At 37.6% G+C, this 19,568-nt stretch overlaps 2 protein-coding genes across 3 annotated transcripts in view; one reads left to right on the top strand and one right to left on the bottom strand.

Annotated features, from left to right (window-relative positions):
• Positions 1-9,351, top strand: part of CHPT1 (choline phosphotransferase 1) — a 19,330-nt gene extending 9,979 nt beyond the window's left edge. The window contains exons 4-9 of one of the 2 annotated variants that reach the window (XM_030449468.1): positions 2,428-2,512; positions 3,942-4,073; positions 4,473-4,631; positions 5,217-5,342; positions 5,819-5,929; positions 9,188-9,351. In XM_030449468.1, coding sequence (XP_030305328.1) covers positions 2,428-2,512; positions 3,942-4,073; positions 4,473-4,631; positions 5,217-5,342; positions 5,819-5,929; positions 9,188-9,232 — 658 coding nt within the window. In that variant the 3' untranslated portion in view covers positions 9,233-9,351. The remainder of the gene's footprint in view (positions 1-2,427; positions 2,513-3,941; positions 4,074-4,472; positions 4,632-5,216; positions 5,343-5,818; positions 5,930-9,187) is intronic. The other variant, XM_030449475.1, reaches the window with a different exon arrangement.
• On the bottom strand, positions 9,214-19,568 carry SYCP3 (synaptonemal complex protein 3). The gene is made up of 8 exons (XM_008505441.2): positions 19,433-19,568; positions 17,987-18,062; positions 16,909-16,943; positions 14,893-15,010; positions 12,738-12,837; positions 11,985-12,083; positions 9,408-9,512; positions 9,214-9,267 (listed from the first exon to the last, which is right to left on the bottom strand). Exons 1-8 carry the CDS (start codon positions 19,560-19,562, stop codon positions 9,214-9,216), a joined length of 717 nt encoding a protein of 238 aa, XP_008503663.1. The 5' UTR covers positions 19,563-19,568.

Below are 19,568 nucleotides of genomic sequence, written 5' to 3'. Positions count from 1 at the left end.
CCAGCTATCCTTGCATGCTGTTCAATGTGTGTATCAAAAAGAAGCTGTTGCTCTGATAAGGTTAAGAGCTCCTTTATTTGCTGATAGTGCATTTCACCTCACAAACAATAACTTTTCTACCTGCCCACCCATACTACATTTTTTAAAGGACATCTTGTGCTGTTAACAAAAATAGATGCTTTAGGGTGATGGTGGAAATAGGATAACTTCCGTACAAGACAATGGACTACGCTAAGGGGAGATAAATTATGCCATGAGCTCTGGGATCTTGTGTACATGATTGCTTTGCTGTGCCTTTTATTCTTGCATAAAATACGAGAAGGGTTTCTCTGCGTCAGGAAAGCACTCCTGTACCACAGAAAACTTTTCTTAATTGAAATGGTAATGGCTTCTACATAAATATAATGTGTAGTACAAGCAGTTTGAAATGGCCTGGTATTCCATGCTTACTGTTTGAGGTTAAATAGACTCAACTTTTCTCCAACATGACTTATTTCTATTTAGTGAAAACAGGTCAGAGTTTTTCCCAGGCTTGCAATTTTAGTTCTCTTAAGCATACAGGTGACAGTCTTAAGTGAAGGCAATAGTATATTGCACTAAATATGATAATATGCAATAGCATGGGACGAAGCTTTCAGTGATGCTGTTCCTGAATTAGCAGCACCTGATTTAAAAGTCAAATGACAGATGAGAGAGTCCTAGCACTGATGGCCAGGAAGGATCAGAGCAGCTGGGTACTGTGCCACTGTCAGGTTATGCAGACTACTGTACAGTGTCTGATTAAAATCTCTGGACTCTGGATTTGGGATGTGTTGTGAGCAGCAGTTTGAGACTGTAAAATTAAATACTAAACTTCGGCACATAAAATAACCCCACTTATTTGAACCTGCTCCTGCCAACATCAACTGCAGCACAGGGTAGAAATCTAGGTTTTAATAGCACAGGGTGCAGACTCTGAACATTTGTGTATGGATGCTTTTATGTGATGTACCCAACAAGTTCAGTGTGCAGCTACAGCCAGGCCTGAGCAGATGTAACACTTCATCCCTGGCACAGAGAGAAAACGCTCCCTCCCAGCAGCGCTGCCCCATTTCTCCCCTGCACAAACTCTGTTGCTTGCCTTCAAGCAAATTCGTGATATGAACAGATTAAAAACCTAGAGGAGGCTCAGCGAGCTGAACAGGTTCAGCTTACAGTCATGATGATCACTGCAGCTGGTACACGTGAGGGAGTGCAGTGGCGTAGGAAGAAGAGTAGCCAGTCCAATGGCCTTGAGCAACAGTGAGCACGTCAACCTCTAGTTGCAGGTTAAACATCTGCCCTTCTAAGACTAAGAGTCTGAAGCTTGTGGTGAAACATTTTTTATCATCTTCCCAATGAAAGACAAGAGTTTAATGTTCCTGTGGTTATCAAGATCACATAAATGTTTCCCATTAGCCAAAAGTTAACTCCTCTCCCTTTAAAACCACACTGCTTCCTGGGCAATCGGTTCATGTGCTGAGCAAGAGATGATATGTGGTGACTGAAGTACCTTAAAACAGCAAATTTATTCTAACTGCTTAAAGAAATGCTGCATTTTAAACATCCATTGCCACTGTTTGCTGAGAACTTCGAGAGCAGGTACTTGTCTGAGAAACTTTGGTGGCATAAAATGTACCATAGGTGTGTGCACTTAGTTATTTTTAAGCTTTATTGAAAGTATCTATTCTTTCCCTTGAACTTCTGCTTAAATTTTTAAATATATTTCAGTCTTCCCAAAATGTTTCAGCAATTAAATACAGACAGAGTTTGGCTATCTTGTCTGAGAACACAGAAAGTGGGATACAGTCTGGGCTTTAATGGGCCTACAAAGCCACTGTTTTTATAATGTCTTTATGATATCAATTATATGTCCTCTGAAACAGGGCATATCCACTTAGCTATCCACTGACTCAGTCCTCAGAACACTGCCCTTATGTTTTGCAGGCTGTATCTGTCAAATTTTCATGATATGATGCCTTAAATAACTCTTTTCTGCCCTACCCTGCTCTTCACAGTCTATACTTTTAATACTGTTGCTTTTATTGGAGATGTTTGGTTGCATTCACTGTGAGCTTGCCTTAAAGTTTTATTTGATACTTACACAACAACAAGGCTCTAAATTTATACAAAATTCTCAGTTAACAATGTATTCATTAAAGATTTTTCCCCATATTAAAATTATATGGAGCCTACTCTAGGTAATGAATATATGTTTAACACTGTTAATTTAACCAAAGTTGTGTGCCTCATATAGAGTATCTTTTTCAGCCAAGGAAAATCATATTTTCTATACAGGAGGTAATAAAAAGTACTTTTAAGGTGATAATTTTTTTTTATCACCACCTGCCTTACATTTACAGCAAAGAGACCTTTTCTTTAACTAAAACTCCCTGTTTTCCTTCACAGAATTGATGTAACTGAAGTTCAGATAGCCATAACAATGTTGCTCTTGATATCGGCATGTGGTGGCACAGCAATATGGGACTATAAAGTAAGTGTCTTAAATATTCAGAGTTGACTATTCATTTCCTGGGAACTGTTCACAGTTCCTATGATATCTGAAGCTATCCTGTGCATGTACCATCAACAACTATAAGTGGTTTAATGTACTTTTAACTTACTGTACAAATATAGGGTATTTTTGTGTTGTAGTTATTTTAGGTATAATGATGTGACTTCCTACCCTCAAAGTTTAGAGCTATATAGAGGAAAAAAGACCCCATCTGCCACATATAAACCTCTGATCTGGAACTAATACTCTGCAGATCCTTAAGCTGTTAACACATTTTGTTCTAGTTTTATTGCTTTTACATTTTACTGCAAGACATATATTTCTGTTCAGTCAAATCATTCATAGGATGCATTATTTTAAAATTGAAAGGTTAAATTCTTTCTACATTCTAAATGTAGATATCTGTATTTAAAGAATTATTTTTCTGTTCGTTTCCCTATTTCTGGTTTGTATTCTGAACTTTAAATATGCACTTACTGGTTGGGATTACAAGGACATTAGACTAACATCTTCATCCTTTCTAGGGTCTTAGAAATATATAGTTCTGCTTAGTTATAGCACATGGAAGAGCTTAGACCATTCCATTAATCTAAGTATAAAAGATCAATTAATTCAAATTAATTTAATGAGTTTCCTTAGCAACTAAGAAACATTTAGCTAAATTTTGTTTCCTTTCCCCATCTTGCAAGATGCTTTTGTTCTATTTTCATGTTGGAAAATAAAGTCAGTGCATTAGAATTTAATTATAACTTCTCTTCAGTATTAAGAAGGTTATGCTGTATCTCAAAACAATCTGTATTAAAAAATAGAGTAAGTGGTTTCAATTTATTACTACTTTTGTTTTTTTTTTTTAAATCCTCTGCTGCCTTTGGAAGTTTCCTTGAAACTGCAATTGATTCTGAAAGGTAACTTTAATTAAAATTTGTATTTGGAGACTAGTCTAAATGCAAAGATACAGCATACAAATAACATGTACCAAAACACAAAGTGGGCAGATGGTGTTTGTGTTTCCTGTGGTTCAATGTTGTGCTACCCAGTGAAAGAAAAGCAACATCCTCCCCCCAACTCCCACCCCTGTCCCATGCTTTGGTGATGCAATAGTCTGTGTCAAGTTTTTGCTTATATAGTAAAAATATTTGAAGAACATCATGCTTAGCATGTTTGTAACATCCGGATGAATTTTAAGACCAGAACTTAGGTATTCAGAAGTGTAGTTTAAACATTTTAAAAGAAATTTGTTGCCTCCTTAGAAAGAAAACCATGTCCAAACACTGTACCCTCAAGACTGTTCCTGGGGAAGCAAGAGTTCATATAAAATAGTTGCTTAGATATCAGTAGTTGTTATTGCTTAGATATCAGTCTGTTGTTATCCTCAAATTTTACTATCTTTCCTGTTTTTCCTACTGAGGTGCCTTTGGTGGGCTTAGAACTGAAGTTCTTTGCAGTTTTTGGCATACTGTGTGGAACAACACTTTCTTTTATCAATTACTTCCGTGTCATCTTTGGTGGAGGGGTTGGAAAGAATGGATCTACAATAGCAGTAAGTTACTTTAAAAATCTGAATGAGTTTTGAATAACTTATGCCCGTAATTTTTTGTATTTCAGATAATTGCATGGGTTTTACTGGTTTCAGCATTTAAAAAGACAGGCATATGTGTGTTGGATGACTAAAGCAGAGGCTTTTATTATCTGCTTTCTTTTTACTTGGTATTGGATTTCTTCTGTGTCTGGGACCAGCTATGAATTTTCTTACAAATTTGATTAATAGTCACTGCAAAGGACGCCAATAAGATACATTGGCATTGTGCTAACTGACTTTTATGTTTTTGATAACTCTAGTTTTATTTAATGGGAATAGCAATATCCATATTAGCATTAAATCTGGACCTTACTGTGTGACTGAAGCCCAAGATAAATCTTCTGTCAATTTGCATTTCAGGGAACGAGCGTTCTTTCACCAGGCTTGCACATTGGATTACTTATCACACTGGCCATTATGATCTATAAAAAGTCTACAACTCAGCTGTTTGAAAAACATTCTTGCCTGTATGTCTTGACATTTGGATTTGTGAATGCCAAAATCTCACAGAAGTTGGTGGTAAGGAATCTTGTTTCAGTCCTCAGCCTCCTAAAACTGAACTGGTTCTTGGCTCAATGCTTGCTGCATCAGTGGGTGCTGTGCAAGATTTTTCATTCTGCTCTCCCACTGTGTTACAAATTTCATTGTGACCAAGACACTGAACTAGGCTCAGGCTCCTATAGAGAGATTAGATATGACACTGATGCAAACACATACTGTTGAATGTATTAGTTACAACTTACTCTTTTGATTAACTTGCTCCTAGAAATACACTGTCTGTCTTTAACATCCTAACTGAGCTCCCTCAAGATTTAGGAGCAGTGCTGTGACTTACGATTTAATTATATGAAATAGGAATTTACTTAGATCATTAAAATGAAGAGAGAAACTTTATCTTTTTTGTTATTAAAAACCTCATCAGTGGATTAAAAAAACATCTGCCTTACTACATATTTGCAACAGAAGCCTGAGTGCTTCCCAAGAACCAAGGGAGCAGGCTCAAGCTGAGTAAGGATGTCCCACCCTGTCACAGCTGAGGTGAAGGTTTTCTGATGGTGACACTGATCTTGCAGTAATGCAATTTTTTTTTTTTTTTTAACATAGGTGGCTCACATGACAAAAAGTGAAATCTGTCTGCAGGACACTGCATTTATTGGGCCAGGACTTCTGTTTTTGGACCAGTACTTCAACAGTTTCATTGATGAATATATTGTTCTCTGGATAGCACTGGTAAGCATTTTCTTTTATTCATTCCATTAGAAGCATGCCTGAAAGAATGGAGAACTATCCCTGTCATTCCACCTTCCATTTCTGCCTTGCTCAGATTTCAGCTGTCACTGTGAAGGGAGTGCCAGGATACCATGTAATCATATATTTTGTGAGCTCACTGGCTTTCTTTTCTTGGAGCAGAGATGTGAAAGTCAATTTACAGATATCTCTTGTAATAATGCTTTAGTTCGGGTGATTTCTTTAGTTATTCTTTTAACTGCAGACTAGCAACCTTTGTTTATCAGACATAAGGGAATGGTGTTTGGGTTTTGGGGTTGTTTTAAATAGACCACTCTACGTGTTATAATGCTTGTTAAACCTGTCACTTGGATAGATTAATTAAAGTACAGATTACTTTGTGTACAGACAGTTCTTAAAAATACTTCGGTTTTGTTTGGTTTGTTTTTTTTAACCTGTTCTGTTTTGTTCTTTTGAAGTTCATATCCATGTTTGATATGCTGAGATATGCCACTGGTGTATGCCTACAGATTGCTGCTCATCTTCATATACATGTCTTCAGAATTTCATCTCATCAAGCTCCTGAACAGGTTCAAAACCATAATGACTGATTAAATAGGTGAAGGACAAGAGGAGAAGCAGTTAGGGGAATACTGAATGAAGCAGCCTCTCTTTTTTGGGGGGAGACAGAAAACAGTTCTATGAGAAAGGGCACTCTCAGATATTACCAGATGTTAGAATTACTAAATATGAAGTTCTGCAGATTCTGATCAATATTTTTGAACCAGGCTGCATTTCTCCCTGTGTTCTAGACATCGCAGCTGTTATTTCAGTGTGAACACTACACTGGAAACTTTTGCCATTTCTTGTTAAGTAATCTTGATTCTGTACTTCTGGTCTGGTGAATACAGACTGCAAACCCAAGGGGCTACCAACAAGAATTCAGAAAGGAATTTTACCGTTTCCAAGTGACTAATGTTCTGACATGAATGTCTAAAGCCTTCTTGGAAATGCAGTGGAGTGGTAGTCAGGCATAACAATGTATAGTACTGCTGGAAAAATGAGGCATCCATGAGGTAAAACTACTTACTAATTTCTGTTTTAGTATTTCTAAAGAACAAGCTATTGGATCAGTAGGAAGAAAGAGGTATAGCTCAGGAAAATTTTCTTACATTTCAAAATACTGCTATGAGTGCCTTTAGGATTCGTGCATTCCCCAGTATCTAAGTATATAACCTACTGTTACTAAATATGATTGTAGCTTGTATTTTCTTCAAGGCCAGTTTCTGGTTTGGTGGTTGTGATAAGGTTTGCCTCATTGTACTCCATCATTAGCTATACTAGGGGTAGTTGTGTACCTTGAGGACACTAACTTCACCTACTCTAACTTGTATCTGTGAAACTGCAGTAGTGAGTGATGAAGCTCACTGATAAACTTAAATGGCTGTGACTGACTGGCAGTGCCACCCACTTATATGTAATTGCCTCTGAAGTATGTTTGCTATCACTATGTTCATCTGCCTAATGATCTCTCTCATTTGTCTTGTATCTGTCATTGTACTGTAACCAAACAAAACTGCAAGGAACTAAACTCTGATGTGTACAGTAAAACTCTCCAAAACAGGGAGTCAGGCTCACTCTCACCCTCTCTTTCTTTAAGAACAGACCCGTTGGCTAACATAATGCCTGTAGCTGAAGGGCTGCTGTTTTCATTAAAGAAAAGCTGAATTCAAGTAACATCTCTATGAACAAATCATGACTTTTACACAAACTTTGTAAGCTTATACACCTTTAATGAGGTACTAACTACCTTTAAGGAGGTACTAACTGAATATGTTTTTTGTAAAAAGCTGTTGAATGTGTCTGTTACCACTTCCAGTTGCTGAAGTTGTTCTTGAAGTGTGCAATAAAGAATGCTATGGCTTGTTTTAAAAGTACTAGCACTGCAGCTTCTGAGCTGCACATTGAGAAAGACTTCATAAGGTGTTCAAGAAACTTTGAAAGCTGTATGTACTGTCTGCTAAATTTGGGGGGAATAAAATGTTATCTGCCACTCCTGCCTAAAAAGGATGTAGTGATACACTTGAGGGAAAACCGTAACAGTTACTGCCACGGACTAAGACTCTTAAGTGACAATTATAAATTCCAAATGAATTCTATTACACCTGTTTGAGGCAGGCAAAGACACAGCATCTACACATGAACTTACCCAGAATGCAGGCCATGGGCAGTAAGAAGTTAAAAAGGGTAAAGACTGTTTCATTTTGTCTGAATACTGTTGAGCAAACTACCCACCTCATTAAAAGACACAGGCAACTTTTTTAGAGCAAAGAGGTTTGGTTCCCCAGAACACTCAAAAACTTGTCATGTAGTAGTAGACAGAAGTAGTTTTGAGGATAGGATTGAGATACGTGGATGACAGGAAACTAATGCAGAAATAGATCAAAAAACCAAACATGAGGCAATGCTAACCCATAACCTAGTACTGAAGATAAGCAAAAACTGTTCTAACTGTAGTTCATAGCATCATGTAATCATTCTTAGGGGACTGAGCTAAGAATGAGCTAGCCACCATGAGGCCCTTATGCCTCATCCATCATTCTAGCAATGTAACTTCTGTGTTTGCTCCTTGCCCAAGACCCAGCAGACACAGAAGAGCGAGCTCCATACCAGCTGCTTGTTCAACTTCAGTTGCAACCAAATGCAAGTTTCTGTAAATTAGCCATCTGTAATCTGTCTCCCAGAACTGGAGAGCTATTATCAAATTACTTGATTCTGAATTAAAAATGTTAGTAAGCCGAGTCTGAGTTGGTTTTGAAATACATGATTATGAAAACATCCCATTTGTGCGTGTGGGTGTGTGGATGGTTTTTTCTTTATCTACTGTTGTATTAAGTCTAAGCATTTAAATACATTAGGAACTGCCTGATTTGTAAAAAAGGATATTCAAGCATAATATTTCTCTGTAAAAACAAACTGCATGCAAGCTAAGCTGTTTAATTTATACAGATTTACTGTAATGAGATATATGAAAGATAAATGCTTTACCTGTAAAACTTGGGCCTCCATAAATTGGTAGTCATTTGGTATTGCAAAAAGTAATATTCCTTCTCAAAGGGTGTAATAACTTGTACTAAATAAGTGAACTAGATTATTTTTAGCAGTGGTTTTACAAGAACTATATATCCCAAAATGCATAATGTTTAATTACGCTTACTTGAGTAGATGTCATGTAAAGCTGTGATACTCAGCTCATCATTCAACTAAAGAAATCTGCCTATTAGATAAATTACAGTTCATAAATCTCTTATTAGTACAAAGATGCTACAGTGCCTAGCCTAACAAAATTTATTTCAATTTCCTATACTACACATCATTAAACAATCTTACATTAGCTAGGTTATACTCTGAGCTTTTTTAACAGCTGATACTTCAGCAGACTAAGTGTTGAAACTATGAAAACCTTAGTCTGCATGTCATGAAAGATGCCTATGTTTGCACAATGTACCTGAAGGCCTAAAGTTATTGCATAAAAACTGGGTAATGCATTTTTCAGTAATTCTGCCAGTTGTTACAATTTAGCGTTATAAAACGTGAAACAATTTAAAACAGACCAATGCTGCTGAAAGTGAGTACCAATTAGTTAAAGATGAATTGGACAGACAATAAATGGTTTGGGATCTGTACTGCCCCCAGCCCAATTAATAAGTTTAATAATATACATTCTGAAAACATTATCAGGTACAAAGTTAGAACAATCAATGAAAGTGTTTAATAGGAACTTTAAACATGTAAACCTTAACATACTTCTCTATGGCTAATGCCTATACTTGTATCATGTTATTTAGGTACAAGTTGTTTCTCCATTGAGCCATCAGAATAACATGGACTGAAGAGACTTGCGAACAGTTGCCATCTCCTGCTGTTGCTGTTACGAGAAAAGGAGATAATACTGAACAAATGCCATATCAATGATTCCTTTGAGCTAATTAAATGAATGTTAAAAGACTTTCTATAGAATGTTCTATTTTTGCATTTAACTACCTTCTTCATAGTTCTGATACTTACGGTGTCCATCATAATCTTCTTCTGCAACAGGGCCATTTCTTTGCGAAGCTCACTTTGTGCACCAGCCAGGAGATTTTCATTGCTCTTCTCCAGGTCCTCCATGCTCTGAAATTAAGGGTAATCTTAATTCAGAATTATTCATTACCAAAGGGTTGACTCAAAACAAACAAACCATTATTCAGACTCAATTCAGTTTTGTAAAAAACTTGACAGACAAATCATACAGGACTTGGTACTCCAGTACACATTCCTATTTAAACAATATAAACCCTGCGATGGAAACAGCCCCCTCCACTCAGCATCTGTGAGGTCTGCGTTTCAGATAAGATAGGTATTCTACAGGAAAAGATTAAATGGACACCTGTCAGGAGTGATAGCAGTGTAATATTATGACAACCTTGCAGACTTGAAGACTATAAAAGAAATAAAATTTGCTTCTTTTTGCACACTTCTCCCCAAACAAGCAAGTAAAGTTTGCTGGTTAACTTCCCTTTGTGCATACAATTATGCCTAACTCTGTGTATGTGCATAGTTTTATTTTCCTTGACTTGAATGTAGTTAACGTTATTTGAAGCTTGATTTCTACCTTTTTATCTTCTTTGAGGAGAAAAAATCCTCAAAGTAATACTTGACCTTCTGTTCAGTTTTTCATCTTTGGTCAAGACTTTTCACTTTTGGAACAGTTACTAGTTATTAAATTTCAACTATCATAAAGTAAAAGTTTTTCTATTTTACATTTATTTTTTGAAGCTAACAGACTTGAAAAAAAATAAACCGTATATAACTTACCAAAACTTCAAAAAGCAAACAGTTAGGAAAAGACTGGAAAAGAAAATAGAGTTACCTAAGACTTTTAATTACAGGGGCCACACAGCAACTTGGCAGAAAAAGACCTGGGGGTTCTGATGGACACCAAACTGAACATGAGCCAGCAGTATGCCCTGGTGGCACAGGTGGCTCCTGGGTTCCTGGGCTGCAATAGTTGTGCTCCCAGCAGGTTGGGGGAGGTGATAGTTTCCCTCTACTCAGCACTGGTGAGGCCACACCTGGGGTGCTGTGTACAGTTCCAGTCTTCTCAGTTGGTACAAGAGAGACACGGACATTACTGTATTGAGCCCAACAAAGGGTCAGGAAGATGATGAAGAGACAAGAAGATTTCTCTTATTCTGAAAGGCTGAGAGAGCTGGGACTGTTCAGCCTACAGAAAAGTAGCCTCACAGAGGGACTTCATCAATGAGCACAAATATCTGAAGGGTGGGCACAAAGAAGATGGAGCCAGGCTCTTCAGGTGTCCAGTGACAGGAGCGGAAGCAATGGGCACAAACTGGAAACATAGGAGGACCCCTCTGAACATCAGGAAACACTTTTTTTTTTTTTTTTCCTTATGAGGATAACTGAGCACTGGAACCTGGGCACATGTCATAGATAACAGTCTCTAGGTAGGTCTGTTACACCATCAGCTGGCTGGACCAGACAATCTCCAGAGATCTCTTCTGACTTCTACCCTACAATAACTCTATGGTACTCTGCCTCTACATTTATTACAAAACCATTTTTTCAGGGAATGTTCATTTTTCTCACAGTTTAGATTTCTATTACCTTATTTAGAAAAACAGTGAGAGATGGAAAGTCTGGGAATAGAGTGTTTTGTTTTTAGTGTAAATTCACAGGGAAAAACCTTTTTTCTTTGTTTTTTTTCTTTTTCTACACCCCAGAGTCAAATTTCTCAGTAGTTGTGCTCATCAGTTTTTGTTTGCTGTCTAATCTGTTAGCTACTTTGTTAAAAAAAAACCAAAAACAACTCAAAGCACACTGCAGTTGTTCAGTATGAATCATGTGTTTACAATATATTATCTCTGTAAGTACTGTCCAAAAGAATGGTGTTAGTAGGGACTAACAAAAAATGCAAAAATTGTGTGTAAAGCAACAGGCAAGTTAAATGGGACTGATTATGTAACCAGCCAGCTGGTCCTGTTTTCACCAGAAATCATAACTTCTGCCAGATTCTTCCTGTTGACACTTCAGTGAAGGCTCACCTTGAATACTGGGTTACAGAAAGGCAAAACCCTTCTAATTCTAATGAATGTTGCTTAGAAAGAGATGAAGGGAGTTCTAACAGGGCAATTTTAAGGGAATTGCAATTAATTTTCTTTAAGGATCTCTTTTCTTACATGAAGCAGCAATAGCTAAAAAGGTTAATGACAGAAAAAAAATTATCTAATTCTCATTATGAGGGATGCTCCTGTCAGCCGTAGTAAAAGCAGTAAATTGCAGCCTAGTATGTATTTTTTATATACTGTAAAGTTTCACTTCTTTAAGTGCAGACAAAAAAAAAAAAAAAAAAGGAATAATTAATAAAACAAAATCCAGATGATTTAACTGTCCCACATAACCTTTAAACAGGTACAAAACTGTGTTCTGCTTAGAAAATGTGCTCTGAGGGTTATGGTTAAATATTTGGAACAGGCAAGCCCATCAGACCCGGTGAGAAGACACCTTTCATAAAAGGTTGAATTAATACAGCTTCCTGCAGTGATGTAAGAATCAGCTGCCTTCTAAGAAGAAAATTTACTGTACCTTTAAGAATTGCTCATAGAGTTGCTTAATGGTTTTCAGCCTCTGACTCTGAACTATTCTTGCCTGTTGAAAAACCTTTTGTTGCTGACGAAACATATTCTGAAGGAAAAGTAAAAGGAAAAAATAATCACGTTAGTTAACTAAAAGCACTTGGACAGCAATGCTCATGTAGTTCATCAGAATTGCAAGTTCTCCCTTCACTGGAAATCTGGGTAATGTGTCTCTGTGTGTCTCTGCCTGGAGAGTTATTCCTGTTCTTACTAATGAATAATTCAGCATCATGTGACTGCATTTCATTGCATAATCCCTATCTCCTTTCAGTGATCAAATTCTCATATGTTTATTTTATGCAGGCAGGCATGTTTGAAGCAATGCATGCTAAAACACAACTGCTTTCCTTTACTCCATTGTTCCTTGAACCCAAAGACTGTGGATACACAGAAACAGGACACATCTCTCTTCTCCATAAATGGTCCTGGCTTTTCTCAAGCCATATGTTGCCCTAAGACATCACTTACTGCCATTTATAAACTTTCAGTAATGCACCCCTCTTCACTTTAAAATATATCCCAAAACATAAATATTAACAGTTTGAGAGCCACCAAGCTTGAATAAGATTTTTAAGCTAGGCAATCATATGCTTCTTTAAACTACATAAAGTATTTTTACATTTCTTGAGTGTCTAAATAACAATATTCCTGCTTTGTGAAAATTCCTGTGAAACACAAGATGGATGTTATGCTGGAAACCCACCGCTAGTTTTTCTTCCTGCTCCTCTGCTTTCTGCACGTCTACATCCCATTGCTGAAATAAGGTCAGGAACTGCTGGGAAAACTCATGATTGAGCTTCTGCCTATAAGCAGACAGTAGCAGTAAGTATGATGAACACCACAAAGAACTGAAAGGAAAGCTAAGGTTCAACACACACATGGGGTAGAATAAAAGGAGCCAGCACAGATGAAGAAACAGGCTATTTTGACATTTGGCCCTGACTGAGTAATCCATGTTTTGAAAAACTGGACACATATATATACACAGGGTTTCTGAGAAAATGTGGATTATATACATATAAAAGAGACAGTACTTGAATACACAACTCAGGTTAAAAAAAAGAAAATTACAAATTTTGGTCTTAATGGTGTCAGGTTTTCCTAGACTGACAATGTTTTTCTCACTCAGCTACAGATCTTGGGCTTAATACAAGGGCTTTATAATGAAAAAGTGATTAGCTCATTCATTAATGCATTATCCTGTAGTTTCGCTATGTAAACTTGCATTCTGCCAATGCAAATTTCACATACATACTTATATAAAACCATCAAGGCAGCTACAAGTACTGCTGACTTTCAGTTTTTAGCTGTCTCATTTTTCAAAGAATCACAGAATTGGCTGGGTTGGAAGGGACCTCAGAGATCATCAAGTCCAACCCTTGATCCACTACCGCTGCAGTTACCAGACCATGGCACTGAGTGCCACATCCAGTCTCTTTTTAAATATCTCCAGGGATGGAGAATCCACTACTTCCCTGGGCAGCCCTTTCCAATGCCTGATCACCCTCTCCGTAAAGAAATTCTTTTTAATATCCAACCTAAACCTCCTCTGGCACAACTTAAGACCGTGCCCTCTTGTCTTGTTGAAAGTTGTCTGGGAAGAGACCAACCCCCCCCTGGCTACACCCTCCTTTCAGGAGTTGTAGAGAGTGATGAGGTCTCTCCTGAGCCTCCTCCAGGCTGAACACCCCCAGCTCCCTCAGCCTCTCTTCACAGGACTTGTGCTGCAGTCCCTTCACCAGCCTGGTTGCCCTCCTCTGGACCCGCTCCAGGACCTCGATATCCTTCCTGAAATGAGGGGCCCAGAACTGGACACAGGACTCGAGGTGTGGCCTCACCAGTGCTGAGTACAGGGGCAGAATCCTTTCCCTGGACCTGCTGGCCACGCTGTTCCTGATACAGGCCAGGATGCCATTGGCCTTCTTGGCCACCTGGGCACACTGCTGGCTCATGTTCAGCTCCCTGTCAATCCAGACTCCCAGGTCCCTTTCTGCCTGGCTGCTCTCAACCACTCTGTGCCCAGCCTCTAGCGCTGCATGGGGTTGTTGTGGCCAAAGTGCAGGACCCGGCACTTGGCCGTGTTGAACCTCATCCCGTTGGAATCAGCCCAACTCTCCAGTCTGTCCAGGTCCCTCTGCAGAGCCCTCCTGCCTTCCAGCTGATCGACACTTCCCCCCAAGCTTAGTGTCATCTGCAAATTTGCTGATGATGGACTCAATCCCCTCATCTAAATCATCAGTAAAGCTATTAAACAGAACTGGGCCCAACACTGATCCCTGGGGGACACCACTAGTGACCGGCCGCCAACTGGATGCAGCACTGGATGCAGTAGTTTGTTCTACCTGTAGAATCTGTCTTTAAGAGGTTAATCTCAAGAGGTGAACCTCTTAAAGGGGTAAACCTGTTTGTAAGAGATAAGCCTGTCTTTACAAGGTGAAAGGAATGTTATGTACAGAGAAAATTATTTACAATGAGAAAATTAAAATTATTTTCACTGAACATTTCTCAGTTTTCAAATAGAAATAGAAAATTTCAACTGAAGTGGAAAAAATTAAAACATTGGTTTAAAAGGGTCATTTTCCATAAAGATAAACTAAAACCAGTTTTTGAAGATAACCTTGCTCTCCAAATTCCAAATATTAAGTTTCTCCATTCAAAAGAGGAAGCACTGAGCTACATTTACTGTCAGTTTAGCCAAGCAGATGCAACTGGAGGCAGCAGAAACAGGGGACCTGAGCAGGTATGTAACTTGTAGATACAGTGCTTGATTTAGCTGCAAGAAGATGGATGAACTATCCATGCAGTGAATCAAAGGGAATTTGACTTCACAGGTTTAAAAAAACAAGGGTGAGTGTTACCTTTGCTCCTGCTGTGTTTTCCAAACATGTTCAATCTTCTGGTTACTGGTTTTGAGTGAGGCTTTCGTATACATTTCTAATCTTTTCCGCTTTGCCAAGAGAGCCTTGTTGATGTCAGCTAAAAACCAAGGAATATCTTGAAATTAAGCATGCCAGGATACACTGCACCTTTCATTAAAAATGCTTAATTTATGCTTTGGAGAAGAAAACATGTTTTAAGGAAAAGAAGCTAATTTGATCTGCTGTGTTTAGAGCATCCCTCAGCCTGCAGTTGCCACATGCTGCTTCCCCAAGCCTCCCATAAACCCTAACCAACACCAGACCTCTCACGTTGCAACTACTCACTGCCCAGCCTCAACAACTACTCTAACACCTACTCCTGCTTCCAGTCCCACCTCTCTGAGGGGCCAAATCCAATAGGATTTGCCATGATGTGACTCAGCTTTAGCTTCTCTCATTTTGGGCTGCATGGTAAAGGGTAAGGTGTCAGTCAGGTGTTGAGCAGACCAACACAGCGAACTGGAAATGTTCAGTGGTTTGAGCTTGGCATAGCTTCAGTGCTTCCATTATGTACATTTAAAACAGTTCTTTACACACCATCATCATGTGTTCCCCAAGATGTACTTCAAACATATAATCCATACAATAAACACACATACACCTGAAACTAGCAGCACTGTCCAATCAGCTGGCACAGAGTATCTTCAAACATTGCCTTCAGGGCATCTTAAGAATGTGAATTCTCTGTTCAAAGCTAGAGATACCTCACACAAACCTGACTGAGTACAGGCATCTTACTCTTTTTTCTAGTATCTAATGATGTTTTAGTCACACCTCCTTAGCACATGTGATTATGTACTTGAAAAAGTATTCAGGTTAATATGTTACTATGTTTGTTTCACTTCATTTACATTTGGAGATTTAGCATCTCACAACTTCAGGTTAATATAGCAATTTCCCTCTCAGTGTAGATTTTAGGAAATACGTCAAATCTCTCTCTAATGTTCTGGGACACCTGCTCCTGCTAATGTTAAACCTATTATTTTTTGGGAAACACCATCCTCTCTCAGATCCTTTCATTTTCTTCCCTTCTATTTTTGGGTCTTCAATAGCAAGCAATCGTAGCTTTTTAACATTGAAAACTTCCTCCTATCTAGACTGCTAGATCTACAATAGCATTCTGATCTGTACCTTAACAGCAAAAAGTCTTAATTAATGAATAATTGAATTTTTTGGAACTCCTCACTCACCTTAAGATTTACATGGAAATAATAACTGTAATAATTAAAGGCATCCGAGGACCTGCTTATGACTAAACTAATCCAACTAGGTGACTTGCATAAGTCTCTAATCACTAGATGGCTGGCACTACTTACCCTCATTCTTTAGCTCTTACAGAAACTTGTGTTCTTCCTGACTGCTCTAATTCTCTTTTGTACTGATTCCCTGTTCTCTAGACTTCTGACAGTGTGTAGAGTACAGCCTATCTAGCTCATTCAGTATCACAACTAAAATCTGTTTCCAAAATTCCTTGTCTAGAATTAAAATGATTTGTTCTATTTAGCTGCTTCTATTAACAGTTACATGGCCCTCATTTGTCACTCAAGTATCAATTCCCAGTTTCCTTCTATGTCATTATAACAGACTAAGAACAGCACCCACCTCAGTGTGTGCCCTCTTCTCTATAATAAACACTATGCCTTAAGCTTCATCCTAAATTTGGAATTGATAACCAAAAGCACTTGTGCATCTTTGCCTTTTTCCTTTCTGACTGCCTACACTAATATGTAGATTTCACTGAATAAGCCATTATTACCTTCTTTTCCTTTGTCCTACTTATATATAAGTTCTTTCTGAAAACTGTTTGGGTTTTTCTTTCAGAACTGATGAAAAATGCTACAGAGACTGGTCATTTTACATAAATATTTAAACTTACTTCATGGTAAGGAACTACTGCAAATTCTGCAATTTAAACATGAATTTTTTTCGAATTTATTAGAAGGTAAGCATACTTACCTCCAAATCTTTCCAGCATATTCTGTACTTCACCCCTGCAAAAAAGTGTTTAAAATTTTTCTTTGTCCCTTTTTCTGACTTCACAATTAGACATGTTGTATATACTTAAAACCAATTTTATCCACATGACTATTACTTGTAAGCAGTGAGAGAATGGCTGCTGTTCTAGAAGATAAGAAATAACCTGCTGTGAGAGGTCTCATTTTTAGACTACTTTTCTGGTTTTTATAAATTTTACTAGAATCTATTAACTTACTCCCCAGTAAAAATGTAATATTAGGAATTAGAGGGTCCTGAGGAAGAGGATGGTAAACAAAACTGATAGTTCCTTATACAAAAATAAAACACAGTATGTATTTGGCGTATCAATTGAAAACAAGTTGATCAAAGTTAGCATGACTTACACAGTAAGAAAAATCCAAGACAAATAACATCAGCTCTGCTTTTCTAACACCTTCAAGATTATAACACCAGTGTTTAAGGCAGTGCTACAAGTCTAAAAGTGGGCATAGTGATGGTGGGTAACAAAAATGTTCATCTTGTTTTTATATCATCATATCCACCACAGAACAACACTTTCTTTTTTTTTTAAGAATTAAAAAAAAAGTAAAAAAAAAAAGTATCTTCTGTATCTTGATAACAGCTATTTCTACACCCACTTTTTAACTGCATGTACATTGTCCATAAATACTGAATTTCATAAGATTTATCTGTGAAAAAAAATTAGCATACTATAGTTGATCATTTAAAGTACTGTTAATATTAATAAGCCACAAACATCACAGGGAGAAAAAATAATGAAATAACAATTTAGTGTAAAACTTAAATAATCTTTTGAAAGAAACAATAATATTAAGAACTCAGACAAATGTATCAATTCTTTATGGATGTTCAAAAGAATCTACAATATTTGAAAATGTTGCATTTTCTTTTTTTACCTACAACTACTGTGTTATCTGTCACCTGTTTTTTTAAATCGAATTCTAAAAAAAACCCAAACAAGTAAAACAAGCATAGCAAATAATGAAATTAGTATTTATTTAGGACTTAGTTGAGAAAAAAAAAATCCTAACCTTACCCAACATCATCTGGAATCACATGAGTAGTCACCAAAGGTCTTTTCTTTCCATGCTTGTCCAATACTGGTGTTTCGCCTTAATACAAATTTCAAAATTATTTACAAAAATACCTTATAATTTGTGGGGGTCATTGGAATTATTAAGTTTAATTCCTTTTCTGTATTACCACTTCTCTGAACATGTCTCACAAGTCTCAGTTGCCATCCATGACACATGCAGCTCCTGTAACTTTGAACATAGAGCTGACAGATGGTGATGAATTCCTCTGCAAGGATAGATTTGAGCTGGCATTGCCTTGACTTCCTACAGACTGGACTAAACCCATTTTGGTTTCTCTGTCCACTTATACAAAATTACTCCCAACTCAAAACCAGCCCAAACGAAATTTGTTTTACTGTAAAATTAGGACTGAAGTTGTGCACTCAGACCTTTAAAAAAAGCAAAATAATAAACAGGTATCTATATTCTTTCGAAAACATAAAAATCCTTGGCTAAAAAGGGACAAGGGTTTAACACTTGAAAAGGGGAGATTTAGATTAGCTATTAGGAGGAAATTCTTTACTATGAGGGTGGTGAGACACTGGCATAGGTTGCCCAGGGAAGCCCTGGCTGCCCCCTCCCTGGAAGTGTTTAAAGCCAGGCTGGATGGGGCTTGGACCAACCTGGCTTAGTGGGAGGTGTCCCTGCCCATGGCAGGGGGGTTGGATCATCTTGAAGGTCTGTCTCTTCCAACCCTAATCATTCTATGATTCTATTCTATAAAATTTCTGTTCACAAGGACATTGGGGTGGAATTTAGCCTGAACAAATGAAGAAGGGGAGAAATTAAGAGAAACAAACTCAGGGATAACCACTGAAAGACAAAAATCCAGAAATGGAGTTAAATCAAACTTTACAAAAAAGCCTATTGTATAATGAGTGAGAACTGTATTTTTAATGAAGGTCTGCTTTTTGTGACATACTCTCCAAATTAAACAAGAATCCCTTGGTTGACTTCTTTTTTCCTCTGCTTTCTCTGCTTCTTCCTCTTTCTTCTCCTTGGTTTTGATTCAACCAGAAGTACTCTTAACCCTGCCAGCATTAAGACTGACCCAACTCAGCACTCCATACAGGCAAGCACAAATCCTCTGTTCTATCCTGGTCTCAAAATGTTACATGCAACCAGGTGATAGAAGGATGTGACATCAAAATATGGCTACAAAATCATGTAACAAAATCCTACTCTATTAAAGACTCTGCATACCATTTCAAGACATAATAGTGCACTATACAGAGCTATTCTTCTGTATTCTCTCAGCAAGCAAAATTAAACAATAAGAGGCTAACTGTAACAACCATTACAAACCATGCTTACTCAAACATTTGCTAACGTGGAAGTATCTTCATTTCTATATAGCCAGAAATATTATAAACTTCATGTTTAAAAAAAAATAATCATACAATCACCTTCTCTAATATCTTCCTCTGATCCACTCAGCTCTTTTCTTTCCTCCTGAAAGTCATAAGCAGGTATGGCTGGATCTTCCTGTACTGGTTTACCAGCTTTTCCTCCATGCTTTCTTCCTGAAGGTGCCATGATGAG

The sequence above is a fragment of the Calypte anna genome, chromosome 1, assembly GCF_003957555.1.
Source record: "Calypte anna isolate BGI_N300 chromosome 1, bCalAnn1_v1.p, whole genome shotgun sequence".
NCBI lineage: Eukaryota > Metazoa > Chordata > Aves > Apodiformes > Trochilidae > Calypte > Calypte anna.
Note: the sequence above shows the minus strand (reverse complement) of the source record. Positions and strands in the feature narration are given on the sequence as shown.